Genomic DNA, 15,640 nt, shown 5'->3' with positions numbered 1-15,640 from the left:
AGTGCTGCGAGTTCAAGGCCAGCCTAGGAAGACTCTGTCTCAAAGCACCAGAAAAGAAAAAGGGAGGGAGATATCATTCTGATTTCCACGTGTGTGTGTGTGTGTGTGTGTGTGTGTGTGTGTGTGTGTGTAAAGCAGAGCCCAGGGAACAGAAAGGGAACACCTAGTTCATCCTCAGAAGGCCTTCACTCATTTTCATGTTAAATGCCAGTTGTCTAGCAGTGATGTTATCCCAAGCATAGACACACGAGAACCAGGTACATTAAAGAAACGTGCACTTGGCTATTTGAGCTAAGCGCAAAGTAGAACCATGGCGTTTGGGCCCTACTTATTGAAGACATGACTGAATCTGTTATAGTGTAAGGCGGGCTGGGTCCATAGTGTCCAGTGCCGTGGGAATGGATGGGAAAGGCGATGCCCATGTTTGTAGGCCTTCACTCTAAGTTGGGTTTGCAGGTCATTGTCTAAATTCTCAAGAGACACGCATTTGACACACAGAAATCAGCCTTGCACTGAGACGTGCGCGTGCCTCCCGGCTGACAGGATACACTCATACCCAGCCTGACTTCAGTGTGACTCAGTATGACATCATCTCCAAGTTAAGGATGATATCGCTGCGATTCTGGGTATCTCCGTGTTAAGGTCCTTCTCCTTTACTATTGACGCTCATCAACACTGTAGTGAGGGCCACGCTATCCTTTCCCAGATTCTCCATACTGTGCTTGTCTTTTCAGACACAGAAGCTTGGCTGTGTCCAGCTGAGCTTTGTCCACTTGTCCTTTGCTATTTAGGCCTGTGCTGGTGCTGTGTCCAGGCCTGTTGTCAAGGTGCCTGGGCAGCTTGTTTCAGGTTCGGGCTCCTAGGCTGCCTGTAGTGCTTTTCCAGGCTGCTGTCCCATTGACAGTGCAAACCTGCCCGCCCTGCTCGATCAAGGGATAATGTTTACCTCTTTACCCCTCATCCTCTGCAGAAGGTTTAGCTCTGTTAGGTCTGAGGGCCTTGAGTTGTTCTTATTTGGTCCCATGCAAACATCTTTTTTGGAATTTCCAAACTGTGCCAGTCTGGGTGGGACAGGAAAGAGGGACATGCGTTAGTGCACACGGTTTCTCTTACTCTGGTACTTTTTACTTGGTTTAGAGGAAATGTGTACTTTTTCCAGCTTTACTATGTGTGCACACGCATACATTTTGCATGCATGCACATATATGAGCCATCGCACACATGTAGCAGTCAGAAGACAACCTTGGGTGTTGACTCTCAGCTTCTACCTTGTTTAGGATGGGATTCCCTATTGGCTGCTGCGTGTGCCAGATGGCCAGCCTGCAAGTTCCCGAGGATGTTACCTCTGCCTCCCATCTCTCTGTAGGAGGGCTTGGATTGTAGATTCTTTGTCCAGCTTTGCGTGGGTCCTCCTGGTGCTTGTACACACCAGCCCGCTCCTCAGCCCCGAGAACTAAAGCATGAATCATGATCTCATTGAGAATTTTGACAGGGTTGTTTTCCTTAGGAACAGACAGAATTACTTCTTTCCTTCTCTTTCTCTTTGCACCCGAGTCCTTGCTGTCAAGGTAAAATGCAAGAAGAGGCTCGTGGTGTGGCAGCAAGTTTTCTGTGAGCAAATGTGTGCAGGGCTCTAGGTGGGGACAGAGCAGCTGTGCGTTTGGAAGCAAGGGGAACTTTGGTGTCATTTGGATTCAGTCCCCAGTTTACCAATGTCAAACGACAAAATTCTTAAAATACTAGGAGATCTCATTCTGAGCCCAGATGGCAGTGTGTTCATAGGGAATAGTATTTCCATAGCTTCGTAAGGCCACACCTTCTCTTCGCTCCAGTGACGTCTGCCATCACACATAGGAGGAATTTCTCTGACGTCTGTGCTTGTTAAGGAGTCTGCTGACTCTAGATTTACCGTAAGTCTTTTCTCCTCCCCCATTTGCTCTTTGTTTTTCTCTGGAGGTTTATTTGAGTGATATGATTGCCTGTCGCTAATGAAGGTTTTTCTCTAATAACAGATGTATACCTAAAACTGGAAGACGTGACTCATAAGTTCAACAAGCCCTGTATAATGGATGTGAAGATAGGGCGGAAGAGCTATGACCCCTTTGCCTCCTCAGAGAAAATCCAGCAGCAGGTCAGCAAGTACCCTCTGATGGAAGAGATCGGGTTCCTGGTGCTCGGCATGAGGGTAAGAGCTGTTTCGATGAGCTGTGCGCGTTTCCCTTACACACCACGCCAGGGGACTGCAGGTCTTATCTCAGTGCGAGTAGATAAGACCTGTGAGCTATGAGGGCAGAGGTTTCATGTGTTGCTCACTGGTCTGTGGTCAGTCACACTGGTCCTGACACCTAGTAGGTAATTAATACATAATGACCAGACCCTAAGATGGGAATGCTGGTAATTTTGTCTTAAAGATGTTTTAAGTTGGGTGCTGGGCATGGTGGTGCATGCCTTTAATCTCAGCACTTGGGAAGCAGAGGCAGGGGAACTCTGTGAGTTCAAGGCCAGCCTGGTCTATGGAGTGAGTTCCAGGACACAACCAGGACTGTTATGCAGAGAGACCCTGTCTCACAAAGCCAAAAAAAAAAAAAAAAAAGGAAAAAGAAAAAAAGAAGTTGTTTTAAGTTTAAGTACACAATAAATATTAAAAGCTACATATTCATTATAGCTTCCCTGTAAGAAAATAACTATTTTATACTTTGGGTGTTTTTTTTTTGTAAACAGGCATCACTGTGTGGCCCTGGCTATTCTATAACTTGCTCTGTAGACCAGGCTCTGGCCTTGAACTTAAGAGATTCACCTGTCTCTGCCTCCCAAGTGCTGTGGAAAAGAACTATTTTCTAAATAAAAAAAAAATCCACATCATCTCATATTTCTGTTCAAAACAGTTTTTCATTTGCACATAGTTCTGTGAATTGGCATTATATGTTTTTAATTTTAGATGATCCATAAGAATCTCATATTTAGCCAGGTGGTGGTGACACACGCATTTAGTCCCAGTACTCGGGAGGCAGAGACAGACAGATCTCTGTGAGTTCGAGGCCAGCCTGGTCTGCAAGAGCTAGTTCCAGGACAGGCTCCAAAGCTACAGTGAAACCCTGTCTTGGAAAAAAAAAAAGAATCTCATATTTATGCTTTGATATGCACATGCACTGTTCACCTCAGGAGAGATATGGGGCTGGCGTCATCAGGTGTCTTGTGGTCTGGACCTTTGTCCATGTGCCATCTGGTAGAAGGTTAACTTGAGCATCTGTGGCCTGGGACCTCATTCTGAGGGGCCGGAGCAGGAGCCTGACTTGCTGTCATTTTGTAGGGCTATCAAACAGTCTCTTCTAACCTCTGATGCCACAACACAATTTTGTTTTTGTTTTTTTTTTTTTTAGTTTTGTGAGCCACCATGTGGTTGCTAGGAATTGAACTCAGGACCTCTGGAAGAGCAAGCAGTGCTCTTAACCGCTGAGCCAGAGTATGTATGATAGGAAGGAAGGATTGTTGAAACCATTCTGCAGACGTCACCACAGCTGGGAAGTAATGTAGCATGTGGTACTCTAAACCAAGAGTGTGTCTAGATGTGCCCGATGATTGCAGCTTGCAATCCTCCTTGGGAGGGAGTTTTGTGGGAGACCGCTAACGAGCCAGTGCCAGCAAAGCAAATCCCATGCTGGACTTGATTTCTTGGTCCATAACGTCGAAGAATTATTCAAGTGGTTTTTCATTTTAGAAAGCTACAGTGAAGACGAGCATATAAAAACTGACAAAACAAGGCCAGCAGAATGGCTCATTGGGCAGAGGAGCGTGCTGTGTGAGCCTGACAACTTGTTTGGTCCCCAGGACTCACATGTTGTGTTAGGAGCGGTGGGCTGCGTCCCCAGCACCCGGCTGCCCACATGGTTAGCTTATGCCCCGAAATAATTACACGGAAACTGTATTCTTTTAAACACTGTCTGGCCCATTAGTTTCAGTTTCTTATTGGCTAGCTCTTACATATCGATCTAACCCATTTTTAATAATCTGTGTAGCCCACGAGCTGGCTTACCAGGAAAGATCTTAACCTGCGTCTGCCTGGAGTGGGAGAATCATGGTGACTCCTTGACTTAGCTTTTTTCTCCCAGCATTCTGTTCTGTTTACTCCGCCTACCTAATTTTATGTCCTATTAAAGGGCTAAGGCAGTTTCTTTATTTAACCAATGAAATTAACACAAAACAGAAGACTCTCCCCCATCGCTCACATAAATCCCGAGGTCTCAGTGACTCGTATTATCACACCATAATTGCACACGCTCCTTTCAGTGGCTCCATGGTTGTTTCTGGAGTTTGCTATTACCCACCATGTTACAGTGAGCCGTGGGTCTGCCTCGTTCTGCCACTGTTTAGTGTGTCCTGGCGCACGTCTGTGGTGGAGTGCTGGCTAACGTGAACCTACAGCTTTGATGGCGGAGGCCGACTGTATTGTGTAGAGCAGTGGTCTTCAGCCGGGGGAGCTCTGCCCCCGGCCAGCCATTGGTAATGTCTTAGACCAGTGGTTCTCAACCTTCCTAAAGCTGCGAGCCTGTAAACAGTTCCTTATGTGGTGGTGACCCCCAACGTAAAATTATTTTCATTGATACTCCCCTCCCCCCCCCCCGGAAAGGAGTTTCCTCTGTAGACCAGGCTGTCCTCGAACTCACAGAGATCTTCCTGCCTCTGCCTCCCAGTGCTGGGATTAAAGAGTTCCACCACCACACCTGGGCTTCTGGGAAAGCTCTCAAGGCTGAAACATGCCTTCAGCTCATTTCCTTTTCTCAACTGTTTGCATTTGTTAATGACTCGAGAATAATTTTAATCATTTTATATTTATTTATTTATTTGGTTTTTTAAGACAGGGTTTCTCTTTGTAGGCCTGAGTGTTCTGGAACTTGCTCTGTAGACCAGGCTGGCTTGGAACTCAGAGATTCACCTGCCTCTGCCTCCCGAGTGCTGGAATTAAAGGTGTGCTCCACTGCCATAAGCTTTACTCTAGAATAATTTTTAGATGTAAATAACAAAAGACATCATATCAAAAACTTATTTTTTGGAAGCTTCTGTTTTTATTTTCTTGTAGTTCAGCCTGGCATCTTTGCTGCATGGGTGAGCTCACCTTGAACTTCTGATCTTCTTGCCTCTACCTAATACCAAGTGCTGGTATCACAGGTGCAATCACACCTGTTCATACTGGTGCTGGAGAGTGAACCCAGGCAGTCTGCATGCTGGGGAAGGATCACTGTGTTGTATCCAGCTCCTCTCCACTTCTTTTTCTGTGGCAGAGAGAGTTTCATGTAGTCCTTTGCTTCAAACTTGCTTTGTAGGATGACCTTGAACTCCTGACCTTCTGCTTCTACTTCCTGAATGTTGAGGCCTGTGTTGCTGAACTCAGCTAAACTTGCAGTATTAGGAAATACTCTCATCTTGGCCCTGTAAATTTGTGATTAATTTTGATGAAATGAAATAGATAATTCTGTCATATTGAAAATCTGTTACTCTTAGCAGCTTTTCAGAAGTGGGGCTCCTGAATGCTGGGTGCTCTTTTAGGCCTGTTCATGTGATGATATGGTTCTCTTCACATTTGAATGAAGGATTTTGTATCTAGCCATGAATTCACCCCACATGGCCAAGGGCACCCCTATTAGTGTTTGAATGTTCACTGCTCTTTTATTTTGACAGGTTTATCATGTTCATTCTGACAGCTACGAGACACAGAACCAGCACTATGGAAGAAGCTTAACAAAAGAGACGTTAAAGGAAGGTGAGCTCTGGAAATGAATGCTTTGCTATTGCAGTCAGCAAGATGCTTCTGCTCGCACGTAATTTCCCTGCGGAATAACGATTCAACTCATAAACTTCAAAAAACAAAAACAAAAAAACTAAATAGACAGAAAGAAGTAGGTTCACTATCATCCCTGAATCCTAATATACCCAAGTGTGGGTTGTGAGCACCCCTTCCTTCACACCTTCATTAGTACTAGTGAGCTTGCTGGCTCACTTGCTTCCTACTTCTGTGATACGTTCCCTAAGACAGCCCACCCAGGAAGAAGCCTTTATTCTGCTTCCGTTTCAGTGTGTGTCTCTTTTGGTAGTGTGCCTAGTACCTTCCTGTACCATGAGCACTAGTCATTAGGGGTGAAGTCTCTAGGGAGGGACCAGCTTGACTTCTCCATGTTCAATGAGTTGTGTAGGTTCTTCAACAATAGGGCCTTACCATCAGTTTGTGGGTAGCAACCAAGAGCCTTGGCAACTGCCAGGGTTGCTTGGGGGTTCCCATGGGGGTCCCTGTAATGGTCTGTGCTGTCCCTTTAAGAGAAAAGCCATGCCCACTCCCCCATCCATCCGCAGAGGTAAGCTGATCTTCAGCTTCCAGCCTGAGCCCTCCCTTTCCATCTCTGTCCCAGAGAGGTAGCTGCTGCTGTGGCTCCCTTCCCCTCCCCTGCCCCGCCTCTCTCTGCTCTTTTCCCTTCTCCCCTTCCTTCCTTTCCCCTCCATAACCCACTAAATAAATATCCAACATCACTCTGCATGGCATGCCTATCTGTCTCTCATCTGCCGTGGGTGGCTGCGGCTCCTTGTGGGACTAGCTGCTCCATTTCACCTGCCATGCGGCTCCCTACCTAGGACCCGCTGGCCTTCGTGGCCCACTGTGGCCTCGTGCCCACTGTCCACTGCTGACGCTCAGGGACCTGCAGCGTTTCTGCTGCTGTGTCCCTCAGGCAACAGTGCCATTTTATTTTTACCATTACAGTCCCTTTAGCCAACAGCTCAATTAGGATGCTTCGTTTGGCAAGAGATGTCCATCTGGGGCTTTGCTCCCCATTATTTGGTGATTCTATTTAGATCACCTTCATAATATGGATATATTTTAGGAAGCTTCTACTGTATTAGGTTTCCATAGGACCCTTCAGATGGCCCTTACTTTTAGCTGTCCCTTCCCAGATTCCCTATCTCACCCTCCTCCTCATTTGATCCTTTTGTTCCATTCACCCCCATCTTAGTCAGTGTTCTGTTATGTGAAGAGACACCACGACCATGGCAACTCTTATGAAGGAAAGCATTTAGCTGGGGCTTGCTGACAGTCTCAGAGGTTTGGTCCATGATCATCAGGGTGGGGAGCTTGGCAGCATGCAGCCAGACTCAGAAACTGGGAGTTCTACCTCCAGATCTGAAGGCAGCAGGAAGAGAGAGCCACAGGGCCTGGCTTGGGCTCTTGAAACCTCAAAGCCCGTCCTCAGTGACACACTTCCTCCAGCAGGACTGTGCCTACAATAACAAGGTCACCCCTCCTAATCTTTTTATTTAGTACCACTCCCTGGTAACCAAGCATTCAAATCTATGACCCTATGAAAGGCCATTCTCATTTAAACTACTACCCTGCCAATCCATAACTATCCTATTTCTCCTTCCTAGAGAGTCCCACCCTCCTGCCTAGTCCCTTGCTGTACTCTTAACCCCTGTGGTTGTGGGTTGCAGCCTACTTGAGTTAACAGCTAACCTCCACATATAAATGAATGCAAATCATATTTGTCTCTTTTGGTTCTGGGTTACCTCACTGAGGATTTTTTTTCTAGCTCCATCCATTTACCTGCAAATGTAATGATTTTTTTTAACAGCTGAGTAGTGCTCGATTTTGTAATTTGCTACATTTTCTTTATCCATTCATCTGTTGGCAGACCTTCAGGTGGTTTCCAGTTTCGGGCTGTTATGAATAGAGCAGCAGTGAACATGGTTGGACAGGTGTCTCTGTAGTAGGATGAAGCCTTCTTTGGGTATTGCCCAAGAGTGGTATAGTTGGATCTTGATGTAGATCTATTCCTGGCTTCCTGAGGAACTGCCACACTGATTTCCATAGTGGCTGTACAAGCTTGCACTCCCACCAGCAGTGAATGAATGTTCCTCTTTTCCTACATCCTTGACAGCATGAGCTGTCGCTTGTTTTATTGATCTTGGCATTTACTGGTGTAGGATGACATCTCAAAGTAGTTTTGATTTGCATTTCCCTGATAATTGATTTCATTTCCTAACAGTTTATGTTGTATAGTGGGGGAACAAATTACGTAAAAGCAAGTTGCCTAACCTGTACATTCCCAAGTATGATTAAACATTAAGGTTTAATCATTAAGGTTAAATACTAATATTATTCCCATGTATAATTTAAAAATTTTTAAGATTTATTTTTATTTTATATGTATATGGGTTTTCCTCCTGTATATACCATGCCTGCCTGGTGCCCAGGGAGGCCAGAAGAGGGATCAGATCCCCTGGGACTGGAGTTGTAGATGGTTGTGAGCCCCACGGCAGGCCTTGAACATGTAATCTTCCTTCCTCAGCCTTCTGCATTGCTGCCACAGGCCTGCACCCCAGGCCTTAAGAGTTCCTTCTCAACCCAGTGCCATTCATAGCAAGAACTACAGTACCTGTCTACCTGCAGTGAGTGTTTGCTTTAGGGATTATGCTTTGATATTGGTATCATTTAAGTAATTTTTGTTTTCATTTTTTCAAGACAGAATTTCTCTGTTTAGTTCTTGATGTCCTGGAACTTATTTTGTAGATCAGGTTGACCTCGAACTTAGAGATCTGCCTGCCTCTGCCTCCTGAGTGCTGAGATGAAAGTCATGGGCCACCACAGCCCAGCTCTATTATGAGTTCTTCATCAGAGCACTGATCTAAGTTTCTACGTGTCACTTACTGCATAGTTAATGATTTGATTAACTGGAAGGCATGGTGTGACAAAGTGAAGAATTTTATCTGCTGTGAGCTCACTTGTAGCTGAAGTTTGTGTTGGGACCACTGGCTCCAAAATAAACACACAGAGACTTAATTATAAGTGCTTGGCCAATAGCTCAGGCTTGTTACCAGCTAACTCTTACAACTTAATTAACCCATTTATATTAATCTACATTCTGCCACATGGCATTACCTCTCTTTCATCTTATACTTCCTGTTTCCCTTCCATGCCTGAGTGGGGACTTTTCACTCTGCCCTTCTTCCCGGTGTCCTTAGTCTGGTTCTCCCACCTAACATTATTCTGTCCAGCTATTGGCCAGTCAGATTCTTATTAAACCATTCACAGTGACATATATTCACATGGTGTAAAAGAATATTTCGCACTCACTACAAGTGATAGAGGCACAGTTTGACCCTCTCTCTGATGTATTTCGTTTACAGGTGTCTCCAAGTTTTTCCACAATGGCTTCTGTTTAAGAAAAGACGCGATTGCTGCCAGTATTCAGAAGGTTGAGAAGATTCTCCAATGGTTTGAAAATCAGAAGCAGCTTAACTTTTATGCAAGCTCATTACTGTTTGTTTATGAAGGTTCATCTCAGCCAGCTACTACAAAATCCCACGAGAGAACTTTGGCCGGGAAGTTTCTCTCCAAAGGCCACCTGTCGGACGCAGACGTCCTGGAATGCAATAACAACTTTCACCTGTTTAGCTCCCCGGCCAACGGGACATCGGTAGGCAAAAGTTTATCCAAGGTGTACGCGAGGCACAGAAAGCTGTACTCCAAAAAGCACCACAGTCAGACTTCACTGAAAGTTGAGACTCTGGAGCAAGACAACGGGTGGAAAAGTATGTCCCAGGAGCACCTGAACGGAAATGTGCTGTCCCAACTGGAGAAAGTGTTCTACCACCTTCCTGCGGGGCGTCCGGAGACGGCAGAAGTGGAAGTGCGGATGATAGACTTTGCTCACGTGTTCCCTAGCAACTCCATCGATGAGGGCTATGTTTACGGTCTGAAGCATTTGATTGCTGTCCTGCGGAGTATTTTAGACAGTTGAGTCTTGCTGCGGTCTGTGAAGGAGTGGCCCGGTCACCGTAGCGAGCCGCAGGCGTTAGCTGTGCCCCTGTAATGCTCTGTAAAAAGTTTGTATTGTGAGTCAGCGTTCTATTTGTCTTTATACTTTTGGTAGAAGGTTAACTTTTTTATATTCTTACTCAGGAATACTAATTTGTTCATTAGAAAACTATGAAGACTAAAGAAACAGGAATGTCGAGCAGGGAACGTGCGGGACAGGGAGTAGACAGCTGTAACACTCTGGCAACGTGCAAACCGTTTTGCAGTCATTCAGAATTCATGTCGCTTTGTGTAGCCGTCACCAAGGAACCTGTCCACCCAACCCTGCTGGTATCTAAACTATGACACTGTCAGGCCATCCCCTTAGGATCTGGAAGGCACAGGTTGTTTTCATCAGGACCAGTGTGCCCAAGCTCCCTAAAACTGGAGAACATTTCACACAGAAAATGGGGCTGTGTGGGCTCCCTGTTAAAAGAGCTGCCGATGAAAGGTGCTTATTAGATGTGTGTGTTCCACCAGCAGGGTTCCCCACAGTTCCTCCCTGCTCAGGGCTGCTTCACGGGAAGGCTGGCTGAGGCTCATGGCCGGCAACAGTAGCAGCAGCAGTCTTGGAACTAAGAGCACAAATACTTCCTCCCTGGGGTCAGGAGAAGAGAGATTGTTTGCAAAGAACAAATTACTCTGTTATGCCAGCTGTCATAAAGGACGGGGCTTTTTATTATCAACGTGAGGCTTCGGAGAGGGGCATGGTGAAAACTTGGTTTATTTCTTCTTTAAATAATTTTTGAGAGTTTATTCCATTTTTTAAAAATCCATCTTTTAAAAAAAATGTATCCCCATTTACTTTCAAGCCTTAGCGTAAACACCTTTCTCAGAATTTGGTTACGCAGTGACAGAACTGTGGCTGCTATAGGCTGGAATCCTGTCTCGGTTTCACGCCCACGGCATCTAACAGAGAAATTTATTTTCACTCAGAACAAGGGCAGGCAACTTTTCCTTGAGAAAATAGATTTGTAAGTGTTATGTTTATTTTACACCTACCACCTTTTTCAAATTAACTAATTATCAGTAAGATTTTTTAAAATTGAGATTAAATTTGCAAATCCTTTTGCTGTCAGTGCTTTGCACTTGAACTCACTGATGGATTAGAATAATTGAACGGCTTGTCATTTCTGGAAAATATTTTTGAGTTATGACTTGACTTTTTTTTTAAACCCCCTTTCTTTCAGAATTACAAATAAAACTGTTCACCCTAGAACCATTTTCTCTAAGTGGAGGGGATTTTAAGTTCTCTTACTCTCCTGACCCCATCCGAGGACTGTTTGCAAGTGTCCACGCCCAAGCGTGAGCCTGGAACACACGGGTCGTCAGCCAGGGCTATTGGGGCTCGTGCTTCTGCGAGTTTCCACTCAGGAGGCTGCAGGTGTCCCCACAAGGCCTCCATGTTCTCTGCCCAAGCGTGTACTGGCTGTAGAGAGAGGGTTTTGTTTATTTTGTTCTGTGGGAGTGAGTTCCAAGCGATAATTACTAGAAAACTTTGAGTTTTACCTTTTTTCTTACAATGTTGACTTGTTATCTGGATGTGATTTCGTAACTCTCAAGCTCATCTGGTGAACACTATTTTGAATCTTAAGAGGCAATTTGGGATGGTGCCAGGCGATGTACGATGACTAAGTCAACTCAAGTACTCAAAGTGTTGGGCACACTTTAGCTCAGCCAGACCCTTCATCCACAGCTGTTTCAGGCATTTTGGAAGCCAGCATCCTGCCTTTAGGTTTTGTCTGAATAAAACAGGAAGCGATTCTTATCTCTGCTCTTCAGGGAAGGGATTAACGTTCAATTCTTCTTGTTTACATTTTACCACTGTTGCCCTCTTTATGTTACTTTTCGATTATGCTTTTCGACGATGTGATCAGCGTGTTTATGTAATCAACCTGTGGCGTTTTCTAGTCTGTCCTGTCTTGTAAGATGATGCTGAGAGTTGCCACTTTGGGGACGAGGCATCCATCACTAGCCAAGCATATGTGAACGCAGAGATATTTAAGAACCAAGCAAATGAGGAGATGGCTTGGGCTGATGGAAATGCTAGCTCCCCTCGGTGCCCCAACATGGTTTTAGTGTATTTCTCATGGGGTGCGCTCATGGAAAGGACTTCTAAGAAATTGTGGATGTGAATATGTTTCTCAAATAAAAGTTTAAATTGTAAAATAGTTTTATAATAAAGTATTTACATTAATTATTTTAATATGGATGGAAGTTGCATAAATTATACTTGTTGTTAAATATTTAAATAGTCTTTGAAGAGAGTTTTGAAAATGTGTGTGAGTGGTTCTGATAGCCGTGATGTTCACTAGTCTGGGATGCTTTGCTCCGTGTGTCTGAAGGGGGCTTGTGCCCTCTGCCTGCGCACACTACAGCTTGCTGCTGTGGCCCCGCAGGCCGCTCAGCTGAGTAAGAACTGGTTTCTGAGTGTTGATGTAATTCAGTAATGACACTGTCATTTCATGGTTCGTGATCTCTCCGTGATGTTCTTCCTGTCAGACCTAGGAACTATCAAATTTATAACATTTTTGGGGGGGGGATGAATTTCCATAATTCAGTTGCAATATTCTCCTTGATTTTGGAATTTGGAATGTGTGGCAGGGGGAGGGCTGAATGGTGAGGTGACAGGCGCCGAGGCTGTCCTTAGAGTGGCTGACTGTTAGTGCCACACCTCCCGAGGTCTGCTGTTTAAACCTGCTTTGTTTAAGCTGTTTATGCTGCAGCACCTCTCTTCCAGACCCCGGCCTTGACTTGTGTACACCTGTAGCTGCAGTTGCCCCCCCCCCACACCTTTTAGAACGCAGTGACCTGCAGGGTGGTTTCTGGAGGCCTGGCCCTCGGGTCACTCAGATTCCTTCACCAAGGTGCGCCAGTCAAGCCTCTCTCAAGTGTACATCTGTGAGCCCTTCGAAACTCACCACTTCCAGCGTCCTGTCTGGACAGAGTGGCTGCTCAGGACTCCCGTGACACAGATGCACAGACGCCTTCACTGAAAGCTGCTGAGGCTAGTGCTTGGGTAAAGATTATGTGGTGAGTGCTGAGTCACAAATGAGGCCGAGGGCTGGAGAGATGGCTCAGTGGTTAAGAGCATTGCCTGCTCTTCCAAAGGTCCTGAGTTCAATTCCCGGCAACCACATGGTGGCTCACAACCATCTGGAATGAGGTCTGGTGCCCTCTTCTGGCCTGCAGACATACACACAGACAGAATATTGTATACATAATAAATAAATATTAAAAAAAAATGAGGCCGATATTTTTTTTGACTTTTGGGCTGAGACCAAGCGAAAGTAGGTGAAGTTACAAGTGCAGCATTGTGGCCCCCATTTGACTCTCCAGCGGTGGCAGTTAGAGACAGCATTAAACAACCTTACATTCCACTTTTACTTGGAAAACAAAGCCTGGCTTCGCCTTCAGAACAATACTAGCATAGTGTTGTGCGGTCGCCCCTTACCAGTGCGAGCGTCTTAGACGTCAGATTTCTAAATCGCCAGTATTTCAAGTTTGTCAGTGATGAAGTTCCTTCTTCACTTCACAGTAGTTACATTATAACACAAAATACTGATATTTTGAGGAGTTCACATCTTTGATGACAATATTGAAAGTCTTCCACCTTGTTTTGTTAGCTTCTATTAAGAACAGACATGATTCGTGCCACTAAGTCAGTAGAAAGTCGAAAATTTTTTTTATTGTTAATTATTTTTTAAAAATGCGTCATTGTAGCCACACTTTGGCCTGGTGTCCACTTAGAGGATTAACAGTTTAATTACTGAAGGCAGGGTTTGCGATCCCCTGTAGATGAGGAGGAAGGCATCCATAGACACTTTGCTGTGGGATCTGTACCGGAAGATGTACAAAAGCCTGGAAAGTTGCGTCCAGGTTGTGCCTACAGCAGCGGCAGGCGGCAGCGCGGCCATCCCGTACTCGATGAACGAATGTATTGCTGTGCTTGGGTGTAGATGTCTCAGTGTCTCTAGTTCTTCTCAGTGTTTGTAATTTGTACCACTGACAGGATATCCTTGGAGTGCAAGGGTCGTCACTGTGTTTCTGGAGTCATTTAATGTGATATGCCAATTTTTATAAGTGATATTTAGATAATTCTAATAACTGTATATTCGACAACTTATTAAAATGTTTTGCATTGGAGTTTCTTTTCGTTAATTACCACGTTTGAACAAACGAATGGTGTAAAACACTCAGCGGATGTTTGGGTGCTGTGGCCTAACTATGGCGTGAGCAGGAGGCATTAGAAGAGGACTGAGTTGGGAGACGCTCACTAGTGCGGGAGCGGAATCAACTCCTATGAATGTTTGTTTTTCTATCATACAAAGTAAGTTCTTGGGGAAATTGCTCCTGTTATGCAAGTGTTTCAGGTGTGGTTTTGTTTTATGAGACAGACTCACTGTGTTGTAAAGGGAAACTCATACCACAGGAATGGGAAGTCCAAAACTTCCTCTATGTCAGGCGGGAATTGCCCAGAGAGAGCGCACACCTGGTCCCTCTCAGTTTTTCTTCCTAGGTCCAGGTAGCCACGCCTTAACTGGGTGTGATTGGTTAACACCAGTGAGCTTCCCCATCAGTTGGCTTTTAAACAAGGTTATCAATAGCCCAGGCTGAGCACGGAACTTCCTATATAGATGACAGTGGCTTTGAATCCTGATCCCCGTACCCTCACCTCCACAAATGCTGGGGCAATGATGATGATTATTGTGCCGCATGCCTGGCTTGAGATTATAAAAACAGAGTTCCATAAGTCTTTCTCGAGATGTGTGCTCTCTAGTACTGAGACAAAGCACGCAATGGGGCTAAGCTGCTCCCCAAGGACTGTCACCAGGGATGACAACATCTAGAGGGCATGGTCCTTCCTTGTCAGGACCAGGTTAGTGCTTCAGGGAGCCAAATCAAACCAGTACCTTTGGTTTGAACTGGTAAGACTAGCTGCTCAAGTCCTGAAGAGAGCAGAACAGATTATCAGGGCCACAGTCCCTGTGTCATAAGCCAAGTACGAAGACCAAATGCGGAGGTAATGGGTTTGCTGAGATAATGCTGACGGAGACTGGCCTCCTTGTCCTCCTTGGCCTCTGTCGGTTGTGGGGCTGCACTCTATGCAGCAAGACTTGAACACCATCCCCTTGGTGTGGAGAGTGCAGGACCAGCCGGGCTGCCTGGTAAAAAGAAGAAAGAAATAGGCAGGGAAGTTGAGGTAGGCCACAAGCTCGAGGCTAGCCAGGGTCACAGAGTAACAACCCCATCCCCCATCTCAAACAAAATGTAACAACAACAACAACAAAATGGTTTGAGGTGTGAGAGGATGCAGCCAGCGATGGCTCAGTGGCGACCCTTCTCAGTTGGAAGGTGGGACTGCTAACTTTGTCCCGACCTCAGCTCTCCTGTCCTGCTGTAGCTTTGGTGACCTGGGTGACAGACTAGACTCGCCATTTTCCATTAGTTGAGCATTCGCCTTGGCTGTATGATTGCTGGCAACGTTACCAGTTCCGGAGCACGTGCTGTGTGAACCAGAGCATCCTGGACATCCAAACAGGGCACGGGCATTTTCATTGTAAATCACCATTGGGTAATTGGTTCCACTGCCCTGGATGTTTGCTTAGGCAAGTGCCCCACCACCGCGCTACACCTGCAGTCTTTAGAACTATTGTTTAAGAACCTGAGGGGGCATGTCATGGCACGGTGCATAGGAGTGTTATGGAAGCAATAAGGACCGGCATTTGAATTCCCAGCACCAGTGTAAACATCAAATCCAGCCATGGCTTCGGGCACTTGTATGTAATGCAAGCATTGCGG

General features: G+C 45.6%; 1 protein-coding gene across 1 annotated transcript in view; it reads left to right on the top strand.

Annotated features, from left to right (window-relative positions):
- Ipmk (inositol polyphosphate multikinase) overlaps positions 1–12,044 on the top strand; it is a 33,577-nt gene extending 21,533 nt beyond the window's left edge. The window contains exons 4-6 of the mRNA XM_075979996.1: positions 2,013–2,185; positions 5,677–5,758; positions 9,169–12,044. Of these exons, the coding sequence (XP_075836111.1) occupies positions 2,013–2,185; positions 5,677–5,758; positions 9,169–9,782 (869 nt within the window). The 3' untranslated portion in view covers positions 9,783–12,044. The remainder of the gene's footprint in view (positions 1–2,012; positions 2,186–5,676; positions 5,759–9,168) is intronic.
- The last annotated feature ends 3,596 nt before the right edge of the window (positions 12,045–15,640 follow it).

Source organism: Microtus pennsylvanicus, chromosome 7 (genome assembly GCF_037038515.1).
Source record: "Microtus pennsylvanicus isolate mMicPen1 chromosome 7, mMicPen1.hap1, whole genome shotgun sequence".
In the NCBI taxonomy this organism is placed as follows: Eukaryota; Metazoa; Chordata; class Mammalia; order Rodentia; family Cricetidae; genus Microtus; species Microtus pennsylvanicus.
The sequence above is the reverse complement of the archived record's forward strand: the minus strand, read 5'-3'. Positions and strand labels throughout refer to the sequence as shown.